The sequence below is a fragment of the Camelus bactrianus genome, chromosome 13, assembly GCF_048773025.1.
Source record: "Camelus bactrianus isolate YW-2024 breed Bactrian camel chromosome 13, ASM4877302v1, whole genome shotgun sequence".
Lineage (NCBI taxonomy): Eukaryota > Metazoa > Chordata > Mammalia > Artiodactyla > Camelidae > Camelus > Camelus bactrianus.
In genome coordinates, this window is record NC_133551.1 from 60676407 (window position 1) to 60703843 (window position 27437).

At 39.3% G+C, this 27437-nt stretch overlaps 1 protein-coding gene across 4 annotated transcripts in view; it reads right to left on the minus strand.

The window, feature by feature from the left end:
* WDTC1 (WD and tetratricopeptide repeats 1) overlaps positions 1-27437 on the minus strand; it is a 59162-nt gene that overhangs the window by 11338 nt on the left and 20387 nt on the right. For all 4 annotated transcript variants that reach the window (XM_074377077.1, XM_074377074.1, XM_074377076.1 and 1 more), the window contains 6 exons: positions 8488-8534; positions 7924-8035; positions 5047-5234; positions 2533-2715; positions 1693-1787; positions 1165-1280 (listed from right to left, as the gene is read on the minus strand). In XM_074377077.1, the coding sequence (XP_074233178.1) occupies positions 1165-1280; positions 1693-1787; positions 2533-2715; positions 5047-5234; positions 7924-8035; positions 8488-8534 (741 nt within the window). The remainder of the gene's footprint in view (positions 1-1164; positions 1281-1692; positions 1788-2532; positions 2716-5046; positions 5235-7923; positions 8036-8487; positions 8535-27437) is intronic.

The window sequence follows — 27437 nt, forward strand, 5'->3', positions numbered from 1 at the left end:
CTGAGGCAGGAGGGGTTTCTCTTGAGCAAACCTCAGGCAGGAAAGCCATTCCAGTTCCTGGCTGTTAGAGTGGATGGCCTGAAATGTTGTCATTACTTAGAATCATGTGTTTAGGCTGACAAAGCCCTCAGAGGTCTCATTTTACAGCTGGGAAAACTGAAGCCTCAGAGAAGGGAAGCAAGTTGTCCAAAGTAACACTGCTAGTTACTTCCCTTGGTAAATATTATCTATTGTTACTTAACACTTATTGAATTCTTACTTTGCTCCAGGACCTCTGCTAAGTGTTTTGTATGACTTTTCTTATTTCATTCTAAAAACCACCCCACAAAAAGGTACTATTATCATCACCTCCTTTATAGATGAAGAAATGTAGGCTTGGAGTTTCATTGATTTATCCAGGGCCACAAAAGCAACAGTGTGGCACAGCCAGCACCCAAAACCAAGTCTGTCTGGCTCCAAACCACTCTGCTATCTTTACGCCAGGTGATAGCTCAGCAATCTGAAGCCAGAGTCTGATTTCTAACTCAGGTGCTCACCCATTCTCCATCCCATTTCTCTTCTACAAAATCACACTTTGCCTTTTAATGTCATCAACAGTTTCGCTTGCCACGGCTCTCCCATCAGCCTAGGAGGGGTCGTATTTCATATTTGTCTCCCTCATGTTTATGATAATGTTTCTCCCAGAGTAAGTACTCAGTGTTTGTAGAGAAAATGAACTCATGCAAGGCTTACTACATATCCTGACTGAGAGCATGTAAACAGAAGGTTAAGCAACCTCCTATTATCAAAAAATACTTCCCAAACTTGGCTTTAACTACAGCCTGGCTGCATGCTCTCAGCCCCAGGATTTCCTCCTAGGAAAATAGCAGATGAGGAAACCAATGTTCAGAAAAATGAAAAGACTTGTTTAATGTCACAATACACAGCTAGTGAACAGGAGGCCAGCATTTGGAGGTAAGTCTGTCAATTCTAAAGCTTACACTCAAGGTCAGGGCACTGTTCTGGGAATTCCAAGGATGTCATGTCACTTCCACATTTCACTGTAATGTCATTTACAACGAGGCTTCTTGTCTGTCTCATGATGGTGGATGTGGGGTACACAGCCCTGGCTGCTGGGTAATAGGAGCAGGGTCAGGCAGAGCCACCGTGGGCAGCCATCCATACCTGCTCTCCTCCCATGTTGACCAGCAGCTCTGTGCCATTGGGGCTGAAGGTTACATAAGTGGCAACCAGCACTCTCAGACGGTTGTTGTAGTCAGGCAGCTTCACTGGCAGGTGACCTGCAGGGAACAGCCCAGTCATCCTAGTGTGAGGCTCCCAGTCCCTCCCAGAAGGGGCAAGGGAGTTGTGTGAAGCCAGCCACATCAATGATGAAAGCAATCATCGTCATCGTAAAAGCAGCTTCAAGTGTTGAGTCCTTACTATATGCACTGGGCCAACTGTTTCACATGCATTATCTCATCGAGTCATTACAACCCCATTTTACAGAAAAGAAATGAAGACTCATCATGGGTAAGTAATTTGCCAAAGGTCGCATGATGGCTGGTCAAAGGTCGGCAGGATTAAAGCCCAGGTCTGTCTGACTCTAAGCCCCTTGCTCCTGATCACTGCGCCATGCTGGCTCCTTGCACTGCCCCAGAGAGAGGCAGCACCCAGCCAAGGGTCTGGGGCCAGAGTTGGGCTGAGCCCTACCTGCTACGTAATACTGGGCTGCACCGTCCGGAAGGGGCTTCTGCCGGTCACAGAAGGTATGCACACCTGCTGAAGGGCTCTGCTTCATGCTTTTCCTGGTAGGAAAGCAAATCATATAGGTTATAATGCCTAACACTTCTCCTGGCTAGACCAGACCGCATTCCTTAGAGAAAACCCTAAGTCTCTATCCCTGGAGAGATGTGGGAGGAGGTACCTTTCTTCCTTACCCCAGCACCCCTAAAGGTCCAGCAGCTAGACAGCTGTGGACACATACACTACAGTGCTCTGTTAAGTATGTCCTGCCAACTGTCTTGGTCCTCATGGCCACCCTGTTAGCCTCATTTTACAGATGAGGAGGCTAAGGCTCAAGGTCCATGCTAAGTCATGTCGTGTGTGAGGAGCGACAACAGTGGCCCAAATCCACAAATGGAAGGAAAGCAGGCCAGAAGTCCCTGCACCTGCCCCAGGAGTCCACTGAACACCTAGGCTGGTGGAGCTGCTCAGGTCTGGGACGTCTTTTGTTTAAAAAAAAAAAAGAGTAAAGTAAAATCACACGTACAAATAAAGGAATGACATGTACAAGATTATAACTCTGTACATACACTTATAGTAAAAGAACAAGCAGAAAATATTATACATCGTGATTTCTTTCAGGTGATGGATGATGGGTAATTTCTTCAATATACTTTTCGTATCTTAGAAAACAAGCATGGATTAAATTTTTTTTTCAAAAATCACAAAATTTTAAAAACCCGCTTTAAAAAGAAGAGGGCATGATGGTGAGGGGAAGGGGCTGCAGGCTCGCAGGGACTTGCCCACGGGAGGCCACGCTGTTCATACCTGTGGTTATGGATCATGCGAATGTCGTAGAGCCTCACGAAGGGCCCGCTGGCCCCTACTGCCAGGCAGTTGTTGTCCTGGGGGTTGACAGTGAGGCACTTGGCCTCCACCAGCTGGCCACAGTACTCTGTCAGGTCAATCAGCACCTCCGAGTGTTTGCTGTTCTCCCGAAGGTCATACTGGCTGTGAGAGAGGACACAGTTAGGGGATGGGGGGTCGTGTCCATAGGTGGAGGGCAGGGGAGAAGCCAAGGCCTCCTGTGTAAGGGAACTGGGAGGGGCTTTGGACCTGTTTGTAAATACTAAGAATGTCAAAACCACTCCCATTTCTTGAGTGCCCACTGTGTGCCAGGCACCTGTAGTAGGCTTCTCACACATTCTGTTTTATTCTAACATTACTCCTTAAGGTGGATACTATTGTGGCTTTTTTAAAAAACAAATTTCAATATTATTGTTACTAAGTACTATTACTAGTGACTACTAACACTTAGTGAGAAATTGCTTTGTGTCCAGTATTGCCCCTAAGTGTTGTACATGTATTATCTAATTAAATTCTCATACTATCCCTAGGTACCACTAGAACACTGAGGTTCAAAGAAGTTAAATAACTTGCCTGGATGACCCTGCAGACAGTGCAGAGCTGGGAAGACTGCACTTTAACCGCTCTGCTTTGCTCCTTGATTCTAATTCTTAATGCTATTCTTAATCTAGTTTCTTAGGGGAAACAAAAGAAGTATGGAGGTGACAGAAAAGAGAATCTGGTGATCTAAGAGCTACGTAGAAATACCCATTGCCAGGACAAGCACGAGTCCCATCTGGTGGTAAAGGTCATGCCACAATGTCCCACGGGCCCCAGCACACTCCCACTGCCGGGACACAGGCACATTCAGGCACTGGTGAGGGCATCACCCACATGCTCACCCACCTCTGCAATAATCTCTTCATTGTTCACTTTACCTTTCTAAGCCATTCTCATCAGATTGCTCTTCCTAAAATATTTTGTTACATCACTCTCTTGCTCAAAAAATTACAGAGACTCCTCAACACTTTTAGCATGAGTTTACTTTTAGTTCACGTCTGTCAAACTCCTCAGTCTAGTTTTCAAGACATGATTTCACACACCTCTCCAACTTTGTTCCTCAGTTTTCTAAGTGTGGGTCAGTTACACCTACAGACTCTGTGCCTGTATGTGGCACGTCTATCCCTGCCTTCACACACTCTGCTCAGGCTGGGGGTCCACTCTGCTTTTCCTTGCCAACCCAAATCCTCCAAACCCCCTCTCTGGAAAGGCTCAGCTTCTGCTGGGGCGCCCTCCCTGGCTGCACCTGCTCCAAGTACTAGGCCCCCACTGAACGCCCTGGATGTTTAGCCTCTACCTGCTGCCCAGGCACAGTCCGGTCAGTCAAGGTCAGCAAGTGCAACACAGAGCTGGACCTACCACCAACTAAGTGCTTTCTGTCTTCTAAGTACGAAGCTAAAGTTTTACAGGTACTATCTCAATTTTAATGCTCAGGACAACAAAAGAGATACTATGATAATTCCCATTTTATAGATAAGGAAACTGTGGTCCAGGGGGGTCTACCCGAGTTATAGTTCATGCATAACTTACTTAGATACCCCTCCTCCTTTCTAATAAGGAAGAGGGTGCAAAGTCCCATAGTATCTCAAGGGAGGCAAGTAAGGCAGACTGGGGAGATAAGGAAGTTCTAAGGTCACATCTGAAGAAAGGAGTTAAAGGAGGGCAATGAGACCACTTTAAGATGAAGGGAGGTAGAGGCAGAGGTGTGACAATACAGGCCAATGCAAAGGGGGACAGTAACCATTTCTGGCTGGCTACCCCCCTTCCAGGTATGAGCCCACTGACCAACTGATCAAGGGGGATTTATCAAGTACCTCTATGTGCCAGGCATTGTGCTCAGCTCTAGGGACACAACCAAGGACAAGATAGACACAGACAAGATGGAGAAGACTGGCAAAACTCTGATAGAGTTTACTATTCAGTGAGGGATACAGACAAAAAAGTCAACCAACAAATAAATAAAATGAAAGAACTACAGATGGTGATGAGAGTTATAGAGGATACACTTAGGGTATGGAGACAGAGAATAATGGTGGGGGTCTGCTTTAGGTAGGATGGTCCAAGAAGGTGCATCTGAGGAGGTAACTGTTAAGCTGTTTCCTTAGGGTGACAAAGACTGAGAAAAACGGATAGAAGGAACAGAAGCGTGAAAGCCCAGAGGCAGCAGACTGTGTCTGAGGTGGTGAGAAGGCCAGTGGGCTTGGACGTGGTTCAGGACAGGGTAAGGAGTGGGGAAGGTGAAGAATAGTGTAAGTAAAGGTTCCCAGCTGAATCTGTCCACAGACAACCATCCTGGGCAGACAAATGAGGCTGGAACTCTGCTGGAGGGAAGGAGCCAGGTCTATGGAAAGAACTGGTAGGGCAGACGGGATGGGGGCACAGACACGCAGGGGAGCAGGGGAGGCACAGGCCCCACTCTGTGCCTCAGGCCCTTACCGGATAAGCCCATCCTCAGCGGCGCTCCAGAACGTGTTGGGCCACATGGGTGCCGTGGCGATGCGTTTCACCCTGTTGGTGTGGTCTCCAAACATGTGGATCGTCTCCTTTACTGTCAGGTCGTGGACATGCACCTTGGAGTCAGCTGCCCCTGTGATCAAGATTCGGTCCCCAGCGTGAGGAAGGAACTGCTCAAAAGAGATTGAAGAAGAGGTCAGCAGGTGGTGGGGGCAGGTCATGAAATGTTAGTAGCTTCTTTCCCTCTTCAAACCAGATAAGAAAAGAAGCCCAAGCAAGACAATCCACCAAGGAAACAGGATCTCGAGCATCAGCCCACAGGCCTAAAGGTCAAAATCGGGACATACACCTTTACTTTGCCAGAGTGGTCCTGACCTATGGAACCCTCTTCCTCTGATTCTTCCCAGGTAAGAGCTAAAAGGATAATAATCAGAGCTGTTACCATTTACTAATTATTTACCATGTGCTAGATATCCTGCAGGTAATTTACTGATACTTAGAATAACCCCATTAAGAACTGAAGTTCAGCAGGACTGTGTTCAAACTCAAGTCTGTCTGACTCCCATATGCCTCCCATAAATTATGACTATTTAATAACCTAAGGGTTAAGTAATAAATTAATCTTAAAATGAAAAGGATTTTCACTGTTTTAAGGGAGTGGGTGTTTTAAACTGGTTCAAATATTTCTGGAGAACAATACACCAAAAGGTAACAAAGATAAAAACAATTTCTATCTTTCAACCCAAAACTTTTACTTCTGAGAAATAATTCTAAAAGAAGAAAGGGACCAGTGTAGAAATGCTTCGAGTAGCACTCCTTACAAGGGCAAGGGCTGGAAATGGCTCAAATGTCAGACCTTGGGCAAGGGCTGAGCATCAAGAGAATACAACTTTATGCAGCTATTATACAGAATGAGAACCCAATCGTTCTGATGAACTTGAGGACAAAATACTTTAGATCATATATGAAAAGGATAAAATAGCCACAAACACAACTCTGACTCACAGTTATGAAAGTATACAGTTCTTTCACCAAGCGTTGAGGAAGAGAAATATTTGGGATGTTAGGTGAGTTCTTCTTTTCTTGAGTTCAAAAGATTGAATTATCTTTTTTTTTTTAAATTAATTAAAGAGTTCCCTACAACCCACAGCAAGGCCAAATGGTGCTGGAGGGGTAGGGGGCATTATTTTGCATTTAAATAGCTGAAATCCCGCTTTACTTAAAAGTTCATGCAAGAGCAACAATTTACTCTTTCCACATACGCTTCTCTAATGGCTCACCAGGATGAGGGCTAGATTAAACAGACGGAATTTAACAATTTTTAGGGACAATGAGTAGTCTTTAATCCCATCTTGAGACAACAACAAAGATGAACAGGAGAGCCTTTAGGAAGAGTTTGTGGCTGCTGCCATACTTGTCCCACACTCCTGCCACCAGGGGGAGATCGTGGGTTAAACGAACATATCTGTGGTGGTTTATTACCAGGAGAGAGAGGAACCCTTTTCCACACTTTTTTTTTTTTTTTAAATAACAGAAGAGGAGGCTGAGGGTCTATGAATGCAAGTGCCTTATCCAAGGTCTTAATATTAGGGAGTATTGGAAATTTTAGACTCTGAACTCAACCTTTTATGCTCTACAATGCCAAACTGATGGCTTCGGTAGGTCCCTTCCCCAGATCTGACCCCACAGATTTAAACTGGATTAACACTTTTCAGGGGTAGAAAGCAATCGTTCACCACGCAAGAGGTGAATCAGCATTATTCTGTCTCTCAAATCACAGAAATTCATCTTGGATTGGTCCCTGGAGCAGAAGATAAGAATCAGAGCTTGGGAAAGAGGAGGGTTTAGGGAAGTAAGTTGAGATTGACTCTTCAATCTATCTTCTTTGTCAGGTACCTAGTAATTCTTCTTGATAGTAACTAGAAAAATATTTCTTACATTAGTGAGGCTTTCCAAAGGATAGTCTCACTCTCACATATATCCATTACAGAATTTCAGAGCTGGGAACAACACTTAAAAGGCCATTTCCTTCACCCTTAAACCTGGCAAATTAAATTCCTACTGAGGAGACTACCTCAGTGCTAAGACATTTACTACATCCTCAGAAGGCCCACTTTACTTTTTTCAAATAGCTCTGAGCAGTAGACAATTCTTTCTTTCATCAGGTCCACGTTTGCTTCTGTAGACTTATAGTCACTAGTCCTAGGTCTGTTCTGTGGGACCAAAAGTGACAAGTTCATATCACTTCCACATAACTGGGCTTCAGAGGTCTGAAGACACTTGTAAGTCCCCTCCCTCCCTCTCTTCAGCTCAACTCCCCCCCACTAACAAATTAGCAGACTCATTTCCTACGAAAAGTAGAACAGCTAAAAGTACCTGTGTCAGGTGCTTTTTTTAATCAATTATCTCATTGAAATGTAATGTCAACTCTGTGGATTGTTACTTCCTTTTTAAATTAAATTATTTCCTCATTTATTCATGAATGTGGGGAATTTTCTTTAGCTACTTCATTTTCACAGACAGGTAAACAGGCTCAGAGAGGTCAGGTGATTTGCCTAGTTCACACAGCTTCCAAGAGGCAGATAAAGGAGTCAAACACAGGTCTGCCTGCTTTTGAAGTTTATGCTCAGAATCATACCTCCCATCACATAAATACAAATTCATCTGGAGCTGGCCTCTTGGCTCTAAAAGAGGAAGTAGAGCGTGGAAAAGAGATGGAGTTTGAGGAATCATCAGCAGATGCTCAGATCACAAAGATGTTTGTGACCCCAAGGGGAACATGGGACACACACATGCAAACATGATCGTGCGCACAGCCCGGTGACACCGTTCACTTTCTCTGTGGCTTAAACTGCTCACCTTGACAGAAAAGATATTTGCAGTGTGTCCTGTGTGCATGGAGAGCAGCTTCTTGTGGTGCAGCGGGTCCCACACAATCGTATGCTGGTCATCAGAACCAGAGGCCAGCAAGCTGCAAGCAGAGCGAGGGAACAGTTCTGACCTCTCCTCAAGATCCTGGGTCCCCTCTCCCTTCCCTGTGTTGATAAGGACGTAGGCCACACAGAATTTGGAGAACGGCAGATGTCACAGAATGTAAGGTTATCGTGTAAACGCTGATTGATTTTCTTCTATTTTGCCCTGAGAAATTTTCCATTGTTCCTTAAATGTATTAGCTTATCAAAAACTAAACCAAACAAAACAGGGTTTGGATGGTCATCCAACCTTCCTTCTACCTGGGATTCACTGTTTAACTCTGTACTGATAATGATGAACTAAACTTCAGTATATAGTAGAGAGCAGCAGTCTCTCCTCACTTGGGTCCCCTTTTTTCCTTAGATCTACAAAGAGTTAGGAAAGTGCCCTTCTTCCAGCCTCCCCACACTCTTCTTCAGCGCCCCTCCAGGTGCTGGAGCTCGTACTTACTCTCCTTTCTCATTCCACTCCAGACAGTTGACACATCCTGAGTGACCCTGGGGGAGCAAATGGAGAGAGACAAGGAAAGAGCCAGTTAGAGGTTCTCCTGGAGAACTCAACACCAAGAAGGCGAACTGAACAGGTACAGCAGCCTTTCCATCGTCAATGTTTTCCAGGTGTATGTAAGTGACCAGAAGTGAATTTAACTGCCTGGCACCTTACAATATATAAAGTATGTTTATATTCATGATCTCACGTGGTACTGAACACCCCTGAGCCTTAAAGGGCAGATTTCATTGATCTTACTTTGCAGAAAAGTAAACTTAAGTTCAGATAACAGTAGTGGAAGTGATATCCAAACAAATCACTGCTCCTATCACTAGAGGGGACATGTCAACAGTCCGTTTGAGGGACATCCCCTCGGCCACAGAAAATTTGCTCAGAGGAGCCTCTGACTGAAGGCAGTCAATCATCTAGAAGGCAGATCTTTCATTCATTTGGCACATATTTAATTTAACCAGCACTACTGCATGCCTGTTCAGATGCTGGGGGTACAGCAGTTTACAAAACAAAGTCCTCAATCTTCTGGAGATTACTTCAAGTAGATGGAGCCCAGTGTAGTAAGGGAAATTGGGCCAGAGTCTTGAGCCTGGGGATCTGAACTGAGAAACATGGAGGAGTGAGGCAGTTAACAACAGATGCCTAAGTTGAAAGCATGCACAGAGAGTAATCACAGCAAAGCTACAATTACAAAGAAACAGAATCCATAAAAAGCAGAAGGTATAAAGTGGCAGAAATGAGTCTTACATGGGTGGAGGAGAGAACAAGTCTCTTCCATTTCTACATACTGTTCTTTCTGCTCCCCCACCATCCCTCATTCCTAAAGGCACCTTGATTTTCATTTCATTATCTGCCTGCCCCAGATCAGACCATATGTTTCAGGAAGTGTAAGTCCATGGTCCTTCCCACAGTGATAGGTTCGGGAACTCAGGCCTAAGCCAATCTGACACAGCATTCACTCGGGCACAGGGATTGGCTCAGAAATGAGCCTGTGACCTCAGCCAGATGCAAGGGGGACAGGTGCTGGGAGTGTGTGGAAAGGAGCTTTCTCATTCTCAGGACAGAGTCTATGAGAGAGATGCCTTTTTTTCTCTGGATGCTGGGTGTCCTCTGTGACTCTTAGAATTGTCACCATGAGGGAAGCCAGCCTGAGAGTAAAATAAACATGAAGAGGAAAGCCCAGCCAAGGGAATCACAGAAAAATGGGGCCAGACTGACCAGAGTAACTGACGCTGATGCCCGTTCCACTCCTGGACTTTCAGTTCAGGAGCCAGTCTATTCACTGTTGTTTAAGGTCACTTGAATTGGGTTGTTACTTGTGGCCCAAAGCATCCTGAGTAACTCATTCTTCAGGTCTCAGTTTACAGGCATTTCCCTCAAGATGCCTTTCCTGTCCTATAAACTTGGGAGGGAGGCACGCCCTTCCTGTGGGCTCGTACTGTCACACTGTATTAGGGCTCTGTGTCGACATGGTTCCTTGCTTCACCAGACTGAGAAAGCGGGCTTTGTGTACTATGTTCATTGTATCCCCAAGGCCAGGTGCAGTGCCTGGCACGTACCTGCTGCATAATGAACAAATCAGTCCAGTGGGACTAGTGGGAAGAATCAAGAGATACAAACAAATCTAATTCCCCGACTCTCTAGTCAGAAGAGGCTTTTCTTTTGCCTTCTCCTTCCCTCTTACCCTATAAAGATTCTCATCTCGGTTGAACCTCATTTCTTTCCAGGTTCTGCACTTAAATACAGTAACTGACACATTCACTCTGTTCAAACTTGCAAGACCACTTGCTGACCTGAGGTCTCTCACTTTCTCACGGCACTTGGTTGAAGCCCCACATATGGCTCTCATCACTTTCTGGATCAGAATCATTTCTGTCCTCACCCTTCTTATTTTCCCGCTAGTCTTTAAATTACTTGTGCCCAGAGGTCACATCTTCAGCTTGCAGTTTCCCAGAGTATTGAGGGCCTTGAATGACTGCCACTTACTGAGGGCTTACAAAGAGCTAGGCACAGTACCTAGCGCTTGCAATAGGCAGAACAGATGTCACGTCCTGCTCCTCTGGAACCCATGAGTATGCTGTGGTAGGTGGCAAAAGGGACTTTGCCGACGTGATTAAGGTTAAAATCCTTGAGGTGGGGAGAGAATCCTGGATTACCCAGGTAAGCCCAATATAATCACACACGTCCTGAAAACCAGAGAACCTTTCCTGGCTGCAGAGAATAGAGAGATGTAGATTTGAAAGGGACTTGACCTGCTGTTGCTAGTTTTGAAGACGGAAGAAGGGGGTCATAAGCCAAGAAATGCAGCAGTCTCCTCAAACTGGGAAATGCAAGGAAATGGACTCACTCTACAGCCTCCAGAAGGAACACAGCCCTGTCAAGACTTTAGCCTGGTGAGACCCATGTCAGACTTCTGATCTACAGAACTGTAAGATTATAAATTTGTGTTGTTTTAAGCCACTAAGTTTGTGGTAACTTGTTGTGGCAGCAATAGGAAACTAATACAGCATTCTGCGTCCATTATGTTGTTTAAGAAACAGGTATCATTACTCATTTCACGAATAAGAAAAACAGTGCTTGGAGAGGTTATGTAATCTGTTGCTATATTGTGATATAGCACATTTTTATATTTATATATAAGAAATATATATTTAGTCTTCATCCTCATTTCTGGCACAGAGCTCCTAAAACCCTTGGAATTTTCTAAGTAATAAGAGTGGTAAAGGTGTCGTGATACTCATAACAAACTTCTTTCAACTACATCTGAGTTTATGTTAATGAGATGATTTCTAGAAAGTACCTAAGGATGGAGGCTGGTGGCTGGGCAACCAAACATGGTTGGAAGGTTAGAACTTTCAGTCCCACTTCTCTGACCTCCAGGGAAGGCTGAACCAATCACCAATGTACAATAACTTAATCACCCATGTTGATGTAATAGAAAACCCAAAAGCACACGGTTTGGACAGCTTCTGGGTTGGTAGACATGTGGAAATTTGGGGAGACTGGCACGCTTGGAGAGGGCACAGAAGATCTGCACCCCTTCCCACGTACTTTGCCCTATGCATTTCTTCCATCTGGCTGTTCCTGAGTTATATCGTTCTATAATAAATTGGCAATTTAGTAAGTAAAAAATGTTTCTTTGAGTTCTGTGAGCCACTTTAGTAAATTAATCGAACCCAAGAAGAAGGTGGTTGGAACCCCTAATCTATAGCCGATTGATCAGAATCACAGGTGACAACTTGGATTTGCAATTGGCATCTTAAGGAGGGGTGGGGAGCAGCAGGTTAGTCTTACAGGACCGACTCTTAAAGTGTGAGATTGGATGCTATCTTTAGGAAGATAGTATCAGAACTGAGTTAAATTGTAGGGAACCCAGCTGGTGTTGGAGAGTTGCTTGGTGGTGTAAAAGAAAAAATACCCACATAACTGGACACACCTAATGTGGCACAGGTAGCAGTGGTGCCAGGAGGTGGGGTTTTAACTCAAGAGCTCAGGCTCTCAAGAGCTGTCTGAAAACTGCATGAATGTTTCTACAATTACCCTATCTGTCCTCAAATCAGTAGCCCATCCAGTAGGGCTACTGACAAATATAATACTTATGATACATTTTTACATAGTAAAAAATAGCTCAAGAGGCAGGTAAGTTGGAAAAGTATAGACAGAAGACTCAAACCTGATTCTACAAAAATACAAAGTAACTACCGAGAAAAAATATTAATAAAGGGCTTTATAAGTTACAATATGTGTTTGAACAGCTACTTTACAAGCCACAGAGTGTTGAAGAGGATTTATTTTGGCCTTGATAAATAAGGCTGGCTTAGATATAGGTACATGATCTGTAAGTACGTTGAAGAATACGATGGAACAAAATATGCCTATGACATAGAATTAAACAGTGGGTTTCAAAAAGAAGGGGAGAAAACCTCAAAATTTAAAGGAATTTAGAGGAGGGACTGTTTACAGATGGCTCCCAGAGAGAAGCAGACTTCCATGTGCCTCCCTGGAACCCTGGAAATGTTTCTACTTAAGGTGGGCCTTGCACACCAGGGACCTGGAGGAAACTGAAAGTGCACAGAGAATGAACCTGCAATAAAAGCTCCAAATCTCACTTAAGTTCCCAGTTACATCTAACTTCTAGTTCCTGCTTAACTTCATTGAATATTGATTATAATTTCTATTTACTATAAGACCCTATAATTTGCTAGGTAGCATGGTGTATGGGAGGAAAAGGAGGCAGGGAGAAGCATTTTATCACTGACTCTGCTTAGAACTGTAAGTTCATAATGATGATAAAAAGCAAAAGGACTTTTAGTTGGTTTTATTACTGCTTTTAAATTCTTTACAGACTTTGCATCCCCTTACAAGCCTGCACTGCTGCCCCCACCTTGATATGCCACTGCTAGGTAGAATATTAGATATTAATATACGTGATCTCATTGTCACTCCCTTTTTACAGGTAAGACCAAGTCTCAGATATTAAATAACTTATCCAGGGTCACACAAATTGTAAACACCAGACCCCAGATGGGAACCCAGATCTCTATGACTCCAAAGTATTTCTTTAATTGTGCTGGACTACCTCAAATGCCACTCTTATTAAAAAGAGACTTCACTGCTCCCATCACCTTAGAGAACTGTTTATCAGTTGCATATAAAGTTAAGCTTACATCTGTCTAGCAATTCCATTCCTTTAGGTATTTACTCAAGGGAAATGAAAACATTTGCCCACATAAAAACTGGCAGAAGAATATCCATAGATGCCTTATTTTTAAAAGCCCTAAACTTGGAAATAACCAAATGGTCATCCACAGGAGAATGGATACACAAAATGCAGTGACCTCTGTATACATACAGGGTGATACTACTCAGAAATAAAAAGGAACTAACCAGGGACACACGCAATCGCATGGATGAAAAAGCATATGCTAAGCAAAAGAAACCAAATACAAAAAATATATATATACTATATAATTCCACTTACATAAAGTACAAGAACAGGCAAAACTAACCTATGGAGACAGAAGCCAAAAAGTGGTTGCTCTGAGGTAGGAGGGATGACTGGAAAGGGCACCATGGGAACTTTTAGGGTAATGACTTTTTCTATCTTGTTGTGGGTGATAGTCACTCAAGTGTCAAAACTCATCTAACTTAATATTTGAGACCTATGTACTTTATTTTTATGTAAATCATACCTCAATAAAGAGAGGGGAAAAAGGTAATAATAATAATAGCAACAGTAGTAGCTAATATATACTAAGCACTATCTCCCCATGTACCACAGGCAACATTGTGCCCTTCATTTATGCTTTGAATTAAACTTTACAACTACCATGTTGTATATTGTAGGTGCTCAATATATGCTTGAACATATGAATGAATTATGAATGACTCCTAGCTCTGCCCTCTGGTGCTTCAGAACATTGAGTTTACTCTAGCATCAAAAGCAGAGGTTGGCACTTTTCCTGTAAAGAGTCAGATAGTAAATATTTTGGGCTCTGCAGACCACACCATCTTTGTTTCAACTACTCAATTCTGCTGTTGAATTACTAAGGCAGCCATAGACAATACATAAATGAATGAGTGTGGCTGTGTTCCAATAAAATTTTATTTATAAAAATAGATGACAATTGATTCAACCCAATCCCTATCAAAATCCCATCTGCCTTCTCTAAAAAAATTCACAAGCTGAACCTAAAGCTTGAATGTAAATTCAAGGGACCCCAAATAGCCAAAATGATCTAGAAGAAGAAAACAAAGTAGAAGACTCGCTTCCCCATTTCAAAACTTACTACAAAGCTACAGTAATCAAAACAGTGTGGTACTGATATAAAGGACAGGCATTTAGATCAATGGAATAGAGCTGAGAGGTCACAAATCAATCTTGATATTTATGTGATTAACTGGTTTCTGTCAAGAGTGCCAAGACAATTCAATGGGGAAAAGAATAGTCTTTTCAACAAATGGTGCTGAAATAACTAGATATCCATGTGCAAAAGAATGAAACTGGGCCCCTGCATGACACCAATATAAAAATTAACCTAAAATGAATCAAAGACATACATATAAAATCTAAAACTGTGAAACTCTTAGATGAAAACATAGGTGTAAATCTTTGAGACCTTGTATTAGACAGTGGTTTCTTAACTATAACACCAAAAACATAAATGACAAAAGAAAAAAACGAATTTGGACTTCATTAAAATTAAAAATGTTGTGTCAAAGGCACTATTAAGAAAGTGAAAAAACTGATACTACTATGTACAAACTAGAAAAAAACCAAGGTCTTACTGTTTAGCATAGGGAACTATATTCAATATCTTATAATAACCTATGATGGTAAAAGAATATTAAAAAATTTATATGTATAACTGAATCACTATGCTATACACCAGAAACTAACATAACATTGTAAATCAACTATACTTCAATTAAAAAAAAAAAAGAAAGTGAGAAAATCAATAGAGGAGAAAAAATCAATGGGAGAAAAAAATTTCAAATCACATATCTGATAAGGGTCTATATTTCTTTGTATATCCTATCCTGGCTCTATACAACTCAACAATAGATAAATAAATTAATTAAATAATGGACAAAGGATCTGAACAGACATTTCTCCAAAGAAGATACACAAATGGCCAATAAGCCCATGAAAAGAAGCTCATCATTAGTCACTACGGAAATGCAAATCAAAACCACAGTGAAATACTACTTCATACCCACTAGGATGACTATAATAAAAAAAGACAGATAATAACTATTGGTGAAGGTATGGATAAATTGGAACCCTCATACATTTCTGGTGGGAATGTAAAATGGTGGGGCTACTTTGAAAAATAGTTTGGCAGTTCCTCAAAAAATTAAACCTAGAGTTGCCATATGACACAGCAGTTCCACTCTTAGGTACATGCCTAAGAGAACTGAAAATATATGTCCATACAAAAACTTGAACACAAATGTTCACGGCGGCATTATTCATAATAACCAAAAAGTGTAAACAACTGAAATGTCCACCAACTGATGAGTGGATAAACAAAATGTGGTATATCCATATAATGGAATGTCATCTGGCCCTAAAAAGGAATGAAGTATGATTCATGCTACAGTATAGAAGAATCATGCTAAGTGAATACACAAAGCTAAGTCAGATACATAAAGCTACATATTGTATGATCCTATTTATATGAGATGTCCAGAATAGGAAAATCCATAGAGACAGAAAGTAGATTAGTGGCTGCCAGGGGTGGTATCAGGGGTAGGGGATGGGGAGTAACTGCTCATATGGGTAAAGGGTTTCTATTTTGGGGTTATGAAAATGTCTGGAATTAGATAATGGTGATGGCTGCACAACTTTGTGAATATATTTTTTAAAAACCCACTTACATAAAATAAAAAATAAACTTAAAAAACCAAGTCGACAAAGAGGTGGCAGGTTGGATTTGGCCTGCAGGTCCTAATTTGCTGATCCCTGATCTAAAGGACAGTCATTGAAATCTCTCAGAAAATCAGATCTCTGCTCGATCTTTTCCTTTGAGGGTGACTATTTAATTAATTTGTTATCTAATTTACTTCTCTAAACTGATATTGTTAAAAAAAAAAAAAACAACTCTGACAAATCTTTGTTAGAATCAGGTTACCTATGAAACTGTCCTGGTCTACCATACCAACTGTATTCAAAAAGAAAACCAATGTAGTTTGACCTGACTTGTTTCCAATGTACTTACGCTCAAAGTATACAAGAAACAAAATAGAAACAAAAAAAAAAAGCAATAAAGCCAGATTATGAAGGTAAGATACATAATGTTTGCAACTTGTTTAAGGAAAATATTAAGAAAACTAATAAGGCAAGAGAATAAATCCACCAAGCCAAGAACTATTTTTTGTTAAGTCCCTTAAAAAAGTGGACACATGGTTGAGGTGGAAAGCATATGAACTCTGAAGCCAGACAGGCCTGATGTAAGTCTTATTAATCTTATTTCTACCACTTATGTGACCTTGGAAGTGCTCAGTTTTACTCTCCTTATTTGTAAAGTAAGGTTACTTTTCTCTTCCTCTACCTCTCAATGTTAATGCCTGACACTGTGCCAAGAAATCCCACAAGTTAGAGAAATAGGATGGATCAAAATGTGATCAGAACTTTAAGGTGGACTTAGAAGATCCTGGTGATGTTGAAAGCAAGTACCCCGCTGCCCCCAAAGGACTGCAGGCCACAAACTGAAATCCCAGGATATTTGGCTTCTGTCTGGTTATGACAATAAAACTCACTGAGACAAGATGAACTAGCAGATATAACTAAAGGGAGACTAGGAACCTGCAGCTAAGATGTCCAAGGGATACAGAGAAATGGTTTGGTCTATATCCCCACCTTAGAATTTATCCTAATTAACATTAAACTTAAATCCTCTAATCTCAACCTCCTTTCTGGCTCTCTTACTCAGTTGCTGCCACTATAACACTTTGTTCTTTCTTAACATTTTCTATTTTGAAACAATTTCAAATGTATTAAAAAAGGCACAATAGTACAAAAATACCCATATATATACCTTTCCCCTAAATAACTGTCAACATTGCCACATTGCTTGCTTTCTCTCCCTCTCCTCGCTCTTTACGCATGCACGCACGCACGCACGTGCACACACACACACACACACACACACACACACACTTTTTCCTGAACAATTTGAGAGTAAATTGCAGACTTCAGGAACCTTTACATACTTAACTACTTCATGTATTTCAAAGAACAAGGTCATTCTTTTATTTAGCCAGAGCACATTTATCAAAATCAGGAAATCTGACACTGATATGATACTACCTTTCAATATATACTCCATATTCACATTTCACCAACTGCCCCAATAATATCCCTTTGATTTTGCTGACCCAGGATCCAATCCAGGATCCCACACTGCATTTAGTTGTCATTTTCTTTTTAGTCTCCTTTAATCTGGAAGAGTGCTTAAACCCTTCTTCATTTTTTTGTGACACTGACATTTCTGAAGAATATGTCAGCTGCTCTGGAAAAATGTCTCTCGGTTTGGATTCTTCAGATTACTCCCTCATGATTAGTTTTAGGTAACACATTTCGACAGAAATGCCACCTAAGTGATTTTGTGTCCTCCTCGGTGCACACTGTCAGCTGGCATCTGATGTTAAGGTGGTATCGATCAGGTTTCTCTACTCTAATGTTACTATTTTCCTCTCTGCTATCTGTGACTTTTACATTGTGCAAGTATACTGTCCTCCATCAAATTTCTACCCAGTGGTTTCAATCACTCATTGATTATACTTGCCTGAGTCAATTACTGGTATGACGTGGGATGATAAAATGGTGACTTTTCCAACTTTATCATTTCTTCATTTAGTGGTTGGCAGTCTACTAGAATGAAGTGCTTTTTGCTCTCTCTCTCCTCCTCCCCTTCTTTTTTCCTTCCTTCTCTCTTATCAGTGCAAACTCAGACATGCAAATTGTCATGAATTTGGCCAGAAGCATGCCCTTCAAGCTTGCTTCTGTGTCCTTATGATATGTCCCTATCATTTTTATTTCTTTATTTTCTGTTGATCTTCTGCCACAAGGTACTGTAGGCTCATCTTGTATACTCGCTCTCCCAGACCTGAATTGGTTATTCCTCCAAGGACCCCTGGTTCTTTCTACTGGGGAATGGCATTTAGAAACCAGTAACTCATAGCTAATTGGGTATCATTCCTTCTGGACTCTTTGAGAAGACAGAGCTGGAAATAATATGTAAGAATATATTAAAATATATGTATTTTTTAAACCATGAGCTCATACTGATACTGCTAATGCCAATCCAATACCTGAGTCCTTCTTTGCCTTTCCCTGTTACACATTTGAATTTTCCTTCTCCCAGTGAAAAGGGAACAACATTGATATATCTATTATATCAATATTAAGTTATATTTATATTAACATTGATATATTTATACCAGCAGCACGGACATATTTACTCATTTGCTCAATTCTACAATACACACAAAACAGTTACAGAATTACTGCAGCAATACTAGTACAGATGACAAATCTACTAACTAGAGTTCAGTCAAGATTTCTTTAGTTTATTTTGTCTTTTAAAATACATAAATTCAAAGAATATATATATCCAATTATGAGTCAGTTGGCATCCCCATCCCCATCGTTGCTGATTTAATTTTACTTTTTGAATGTGCAAAACCTCAATGTGGTTATAAAAGTAAAAACTCTACAAAAAGGTCCAGAAGAGTTATTCCCTTTTCTCTACCCCTCCATTCTATGCCTTCTATCCCTCAGAAGTGACCAACTTCATTAGCCTTTGCTAATCCATTCTATGCTTGTGTTTGCAAGGATATGTAGGTACATATATAAATTCTTACTCTCTGTCATATAAAAATTGGCAAATAAAATAGCCCTTAAATATATGGAAAAGATATTCAATTTCATTCATAACACAAAGGTAACAAACTATATTGAGATACCATTTTTCATCTGTTAGAATAGTAAAAAATTCAAAAGCTTAACCACACAGTCTGTTGGTGAGTTATGGAGAAACAGGCACTCTTATGCATTGTTACCAGGAAGGCAAAATGTTGCAATTTCCTTGGAGGGAAATTTGGCAATATCTAACAAAACCACAGATACATTTACTCTTTGGCCAGCACTCCCACTTCTAGGTTTTTACCCTAAAGATACATCTCTAGCAATACTAAAATACATATGCATATGCATAAGGTTATTCATTATAGTACTATAATTACAAACTATTAGAAAGAACTCTTAAGAGTCTATACATGGGAAATTAATTGAATAAATCTTCGTTCATCTACATAATAGAGTACTATGCAGCTGTGAAAAAGAACTCTCATTAACTGATTTGAGTGATTCCAAGATATATTAAGAGAAAAAAGAGAATATATTTAATTCCTCAATGATTCTTTATCCTCAACAAGTCCTCCAAGTTCAGACAGTCTATTTTCTCCTTACATGCTACCTCATGCCTTCACTTCCTTCCCTAACCCCCTAATAATCCATGATTCATTATTAGAATCATTCTCTTGCAATATTCATCTGACAAAACCCCAACCACAGATGATCTTCTAGCTTTCCTGTATCATCAGCTTTCTCCTTCTCTACTGACTCTTTCTCCTTGGGATTAAACATGCTCAAGTTTCTCTAATCGAAAAAATCCTCCCTTGATGCAAATCCACATCCAGCTATGGCCTTCCATTTCTCTTCTCCTTCATAGCCACACTGAAAGAATAGTCCATACTCAATATTTTCACTTCATCACTTCCCAATAATTCTTCAACCCAATTCTATCTATAACACAAAAATGGCCCTTGACAAGGTTATTATTGTGACTTCCTTGCCGTAAGTCAATGGGAGACTTCACAGTCCTCATTTTACTTGGTCCCTGGTAGTATTTGATAATGCTGACCAATTCTTTCTCAATGAAACTTTCCTATTCTGGGTTCTGTGGCATCATCCTCTCTGTTTTCCTTTCTACTCTTCTAGTTGCTCTTTCTTGATACCCATTGCATACTCTTCTTTGTCTACCTGGCTCTTATATTGGTCTTTTTTTATGGCTCTATCCTAGGCTTTCTTCCTACTCTACACACTCCTCAAAGGCAATCACAACTCATTTTCATTGTTTCAATCTATATGCTGCTTACTGCTCCCAAATCAACATCTCCAGTGGGTACCCCTATCTTAAACTTAGACCTAAATATTCCAACTACTTATCTAGAAAGCTCCAGAACATCCATAACCAAGCTTTTCATCTTTTCCCTCTAACTTATTCCTTCTCCAGTGCACCCTAACTCAGTGAATGGCACTATCATTTACTCAGCCAACCAGAAACTTGACTTTCATCTTTGACTCCTCTCTCTTCATAACTTTCCACATTCAATCACCAAAAATTTTGTTAATTCTATCTCTTAAAGGCCTTTCAAATTCACTGACTTCTAGCAGTATCTAAATACATAAAACAAATACTAACACACATAAAGGAAGAAATTGATGGGAATACAATAGTAGCAGAGACTTTAACACCCCACTAACATCAATGGACAGATCTTCCAGACAGAAAAGCAACAAGGTAACAGAGATCCTAAATGACAAAATAGAACAGTTAGACTTAATTGATATTTTTAGGACATTATATCAAAAAAAAAAAAAAAAAAACCCAAAAAACAAACCCGGAATATACATTGTTTTCAAGTGCACATGGAACATTCTGTAGGATAGACCACATACTAGGGCACAAAACAAGCCTCCACAAATTTAGGAGGATACAAATTATTTCACACATATTTTTCTGACCACAACAGTATGAAACTAGAAATCAACCACAGAAAGACAAATGAGAAAAAAACAATTGCATGGAGACTAAACAACATGCTGCTAAAAAACCAATGAGTCAATGATGAAATCAAAGAAGAAATTAAAAAACACCTTAAGACAAATGACACAATAACACAAAATCTGTGGGATGCAGCAAAAGCAGTCCTAAGACAGAAGTTCACAGTGATATAGGACCTCCTCAAAAAACAAGAAAAATCTCAAATAAACAACCTAAACATACCACTTAAAAGAATTAGAAAAAGAAGAACAAACAAAAGTCAGCAGAAGGAAAAAATAATAAAGATCATAGAGGAAATAAATAAAATAGAGATTTTAAAACAATAGAAAAAAATCAGTAAAACCAAGAGCCGGTTGTTTTGAAAGAGTAGACAAAATCAACAAACTTCTGGCCAGGCTCACCAAGAAGAAAAGGGAGGACCCTAATAAACAAAATGAGAAATGAAACAGGATAAATAACAACCGATACCACTGATACACAAAGAATCATTAAGAGAATAGTATAAACAATCATATACCAACAAACTGGACAACCCAGAAAAATTGGACAAGTTTCTAGAAGCATACAGTCCACCAAAATCATATCAAGAAGAAATAGATAATTTGAACTGACTGATCACTAGAACTGAAATGAAATCTGTAAGAAAAAAAAACTCCCTGCAAACAAAAGTCCAGGACTGGATGGCTTCACTGGGGAATTCTACCAAACATACAAAGAATTGATACCAATCTTTCTCAAACTCTTCCAAAAGACTGAAGAGAAGGAAACACTCCCAAAGTCATTCTACAAAGCCACCATCACCCTGTTCCCCAAACCAGACAAAGCCACTATCAAAAAAGAAAATTACAGACTAATATCATTGATGAACATAGATGCAAAAATTCTCAGCAAAATATTAGCAAACTGAATCCAATAACACATAAAAAAGATTATACATCATGATCAAGTTGGCTTCATTCCAGGATCACAAGGATGGTTCAAAATCTGCAAATCAATGTGATACACCACATCAACAAAAGAAAAGACAAAAACCACATGATCATCTCAATAGATGCAGAGAAAGCATTTGATAAAATTCAACATCCATTCATGATAAAAACTCTTACCAAAGTGGGTATAGAGGGAACACATCTCAACATAATAAAAGCCGTTTATGACAGACTTACAGTCAACATAATACTCAATGATGAAAAGCTGAAAGCCTTCTGCTAAAATCTGGAACAAGACAAGAATGCCTACTCTTACCACTTCTGTTCAAAATAGTATTGGAAGTCTTAGCCACAGCAATCAGACAAGAAAGGAAATATAAGGGATCCAAATTGGAAGAGGTAAAATTGTCACTATATGCAGATGACATGATGCTAAAGACTCCACACAAAAACTACTAGAACTGATAAATGAATTCAGCAAGGTAGTAGGACATGAGATTAACTTACAGAAGTCTGTTGCATTTCTTTACACTAATAATGAAATATCAGAAAAGAAAAGTTAAAAAAAATCCCTTTAAAAGTTGCATCCAAAAAAATACTTAGGAATAAACCTGATCAAGGAGGTAAAAGACTTATTCACTGAGAACTATAAAACACTGACAAAGGAAATTAAAGATGATTTAAAGAAATAGACATCCATACTCTTGGATTTGAAGAATTAATATTGTTAAGATGGCCATACTACCCAAAGCAATCCACAGATTCAATGCGATCCCTGTCAAATTACCAAGGACATTTTCCACAAAATCAGAAAAAATAGTCCTAAAATTTATATGGAATCACAAAAGACCCAAAATTGCCAAAGCAATACTTAGGAAAAAGAATGAAGCTGGAGGCATAACCCTCCCACATTTCAGACAATACTACAAAGCTACAGTAATCAAAACAGCACGGTACTGGCACAAAAACAGATATAGGGATCAATGGAACAGAATAGACAGCCCAGAAATAAACCCACATACCTATGGTCCATTAATCTTCAACAAAAGAGGCAAGAATACACAATGGAGAAAAGATAGTCTCTTTGGCAAGTGGTGTTGGGAAAGCTGGACAGCCACATGTAAATCAATGAAGTTAGAACACTCCTCACACCATACACAAAAATAAACTCAAAATGGCTTAAAGACTTAAACATAAGACAGGACACCATAAATCTCTTAGAAGAGAACATAGGCAAAACACTCTCTGACATAAATCATAGCAATGTTATCTTAGGTAAGTCTCTCCAGTCAATATAAGTAAAAGCAAAAATAAACAAATGGGACCTCATCAAATGTATAAGCTTTTTCACAGCAAAGGGAACTATAAACAAAACAAAAAGACAACTTACAGACTGGGAGAAAAGTACTTGCAAATGATGCAACTAACAAGGGCTTAATTTCCAGAATATACAGGCAGCTCATACAACTCAATAACAACAAAAAAGCTCAATCAAAAATTGGGCAGAAGACCTAAATAGACATTTCTCCAAAGACATACACATGGCCAATAGCCACATGAAAAGATGCTCAATATCACTAATTATCAGAGAAATGCAAATCAAAGCTATAATGACATATCACCTCACACTGGTCAGAATGGCCATCATTAAAAAGTCCACAAATGATAAATGCTGGAGAGGCTGCGGAGAAAAGGGAACTCTCCTACACTGTTGGTGGGAATGTAATTGGTGCAGCCACTATGGAAAGAAGTATGGAGATTCCTTAAAAAACTAAAAATAGACTTACCATATGATCCAGCAATCCCACTCCTGGGCATGTATCCAGAGGGAGCTTTAATTCAAAAAGATACATGCACCCCAATGTTTATAGCAGCACTATTTACAATAGTCAAGACATGGAAACAACCTAAATGTCCATCGACAGATGACTGGATAAAGAAGATGTGGTATATTTATGCAATGGAATGTTACTCAGCCATAAAGAAGAATGAAATAATGCCATTAGCAACAACATGGATGGATCTAGAGATTATCATACTAAGTGAAGTAAATCAGACAGAGAAAGGCAAGTATCATATGATATAACTTATATGTGGAATTTTAAAAAATGATACAAATGAATTTATTTACAAAACAGAAAGAGACTCACAGACATAGAAAACAACGGATGGTTACTAAAGGGGAAAGAGGGAGGAGGGATAAATAAGGAATTTGGGATTAGTGGATACAAACTACTATATGTAAAATGGATTAACAACAGGGTCCTAATGTATAATATGAGGAACTATATTCAATATTTTGTAATAACCTATAATGAGAAATATATGAAAAAAATATATGAATGACTGAATCACTATGCTGTCCACCAGAAACTAGCACAACACTATAAGTCAACTATACTTCAATTTAAAAAAAATTCAAAACAACAAAAACATTCACTGACTTCTCTCCATCCAGATTACCATTATCTAGGTTCAGGTAACACATCACCTCTCCCTGAATCATTGCCACTGCCTCTTAAGTGGTCTGGCTATCCCCAGTTCAAACCCTCTGCAATCTTCACTTTGAAGCCAAGATTAATTTAAAAAAAAAAAAAAAAAAACCTTAACCCTGATCATATGCTCCCATGGTAAACACCACTCAGTGGCTCTCCACTGCCCTTAGAGTAAAATTGACAGTCTTCAACATAGCTCACAATATCCATCATTATGAACATCCCAAGCACATTCACCTCAGCAACCTCATCTGCCATCATTCTTCCATGAGTATTCCGTGACCATCTCATCTGTTTTCTTGAACTGAGTACCTGCTACTCTCTCTTGCATCACTCATATGCTGTTCCCCCAACCTAGAACCTTTTCTCTCCCTATCTCCCCCAAATCTAACTAGTTCCTCTCATCTATCTTTCAGGTATAGTCTAGAATACATTACTATTAAGAGCCAAGTTGAGATCTCTCAGGCCCATCATGTTTTACTCATTTGTGAAATTTCTTAGAATAATGATGACACATCAGGGAGAAGAGGTTGAGGCTGGGGAAAGAATAAACGTTTTTTTAGCACTATGTTTATTAGAATGAAGAAGTGTGATTAAGAGTATAAACTGGTACAAACTCCATGAAAGGCAGTTTTGTTACTATTTATCAAAATCACAGATGCATATATCATACCCTTTGACCTATATTAATTCTACTTGTAGGTATTTATTCTGTAACTATTCACCCACATACGCCAAATTATGTTGCAAGGAGTAACACTGTACCTTCAAAAGATTGTAAGTAACCCACATATCCATCAACAGGGATAGTTTAAATAAATTATGGTACATTCACACAACAGAATACTCTGAAGCCATGAAAGAATTAGACATTAGAAATATCTTTATGTACTGATATGGTAAAATCATGAAAGTACATTTTAAATTCAAAAAGTAAGGTACAAAGTAGTAAATATGTTGGGCTAATATTTGTAAAAAAAAAAAGGTAAGGATTTTATGCATAAAATTTCTCTGGATGAAACTGAATACATTAGTTGATTTCAGGTAAGTGAATTTGGTGGCTGGGAAAAAAAGTGAAAAGTAGACAATCTTTTAAACTTTTAAGCTAACTCTAATACAGAAAATTAAAAAAGCCAATCAAACCAACAGGCTTTTTAGTGAGCCTCTACTAAATGGTCACCACTAGGTCCCAAGAGTTCTCTTTAAGTTTCCTTTTGTATTTTTCAAAAGTACACAAAGTAATAAATTAGGAAATCCAGGGGAAAAATTCCCCCAGATAATAAAGAGGAAAACATTATAATCAATAACCACAAAAAGGTAAGAGTGTTTACTGCTGATTTTACCTATTTTATCCCACTCCCAACCCTTATTAAATCACTTCTTCTTAATGCCAAAAATCAGCTGTCGTTAACTGAAATGGGGTCCATGTGTGACAATGGGTGAGAAATAAAACAAGGGAAGAAAATGATTATAAAGCATTTTAAAAAGTTAGATCCCATTAAATCAGCATCTTAGGAACAGCATCTTAGTAAACCTTAAGAGCTTTCTATAAATAACCACAGTAATAGCAGCTAATATTTGAGTGCTATGCACCATGAATTTTATAATATACAGGGTGTTGTGCTAAGTACTTTACGTAAATTAACTTATTTATTCCACCTCTCAAACCTAAGAGACAAACAGGATTATTATACAGATGATGAAATGGGGCCTAGAAGTTAAAGGACTTATCCAAGGTCATATGGCTTATAATGGCATTTTTATTACTATTGTGGGGAGGGGCATGTCAAAAAAAGGTATCCCCTCCAATTTCAAACTAGGAAAAGAGGGAAATAAGAGAGCCTTTTGAAAGTTAGGATTGTAAAAATCAGTACAGTTGAATTTTCTCTCCTCCTTGGCTTCTATGATACCATGTGCTCCTTTCTCTATGTTATTCTGTCTCCTGTGGGTAGAGGAAGAGAAGAAACAGATAATCTCTAAATGCTGAAACACCTTGGTTCTTGGTCTTGAACACTCTCTCTCTTCCTACTTTCTTTCTCATTGATACTATCTAGTCATCTAGTTTCATGGCCCTATGGATCATTGGTTTGCAAACCTTTTAGCCTCCAGACCCCTTTACACTATTAAAAATTATTGAGGATCCCAAAGAGCTTTTGTTTATATGGGTTATCTATCAATATTCACCATATTAGAAGTTAAAACTGAAATATTAATCTCATTTAAAATTAAGATTATTAATTATAATTTTAATTTAATGAAATTAAAGTGATTAATTTCATTAAAAAATAACAATAAAATATGGTTAACACATTTTAAATAAAAAGTAACTATTTCCCAAGACAAATGAATTTAATGAGAAAAGTGGCGTTGCTCTATACTTTTACAAAACTCTTTAATGTCTATCTTGATGGAAGACAAATGGGTTCTCATATCTACTTTTGTATTCAGTTTGTTGCAATGTTATTTTGGTTGAAGTATAAAAGAAAATGCAGCCTCATAAAGATAAGTAGAACAGGGAGGAGTATTTTAGTGGCCTTTTCAGATAATTGTAGATATCTTTGTTGGATTCTGCACCAAAACTGGACAAATAATGGTTTCTCAATTTTAAACAATGTGGAATCTGAAACTGTATCAGTCAGCTCTTGGTATCCTGCTACATTAAAATACATTAGTCAATTTGCATTATGCCTGGGTCTTTTACACATATATGATTTAGTTCTGAAAACAGTGACTCATTGAATTGGATCATCATCAAACATTAACATTTATTACATAATATTGTTGACATCTGTTAATATTACCACAGATTGCATCCAAGTCTTTTAAGAAGTATCAAGAAACTGAGAAGCTATCAAGCTCACGATGGCAGATACAAGTTTTCCTATATATTTTTTTTTCTTTAAAGTTCAAATTTTATCCTTGGCAACAAATACTGTCAGTTATTTTTCCTGAAGTGACAGCTTACTTCATTCATTTTTAAGAAAATGTCTGCCAAATACCCATGTCTGAATAACCACAGTTTTCTCTGCTAGCCATTCTTTCAGATGGTTCCATGACAAAAAATAACTAGTTGAGCTTGCAACTCAAACAACTGCACACGTACTTTTCCTCAAGACCATCAT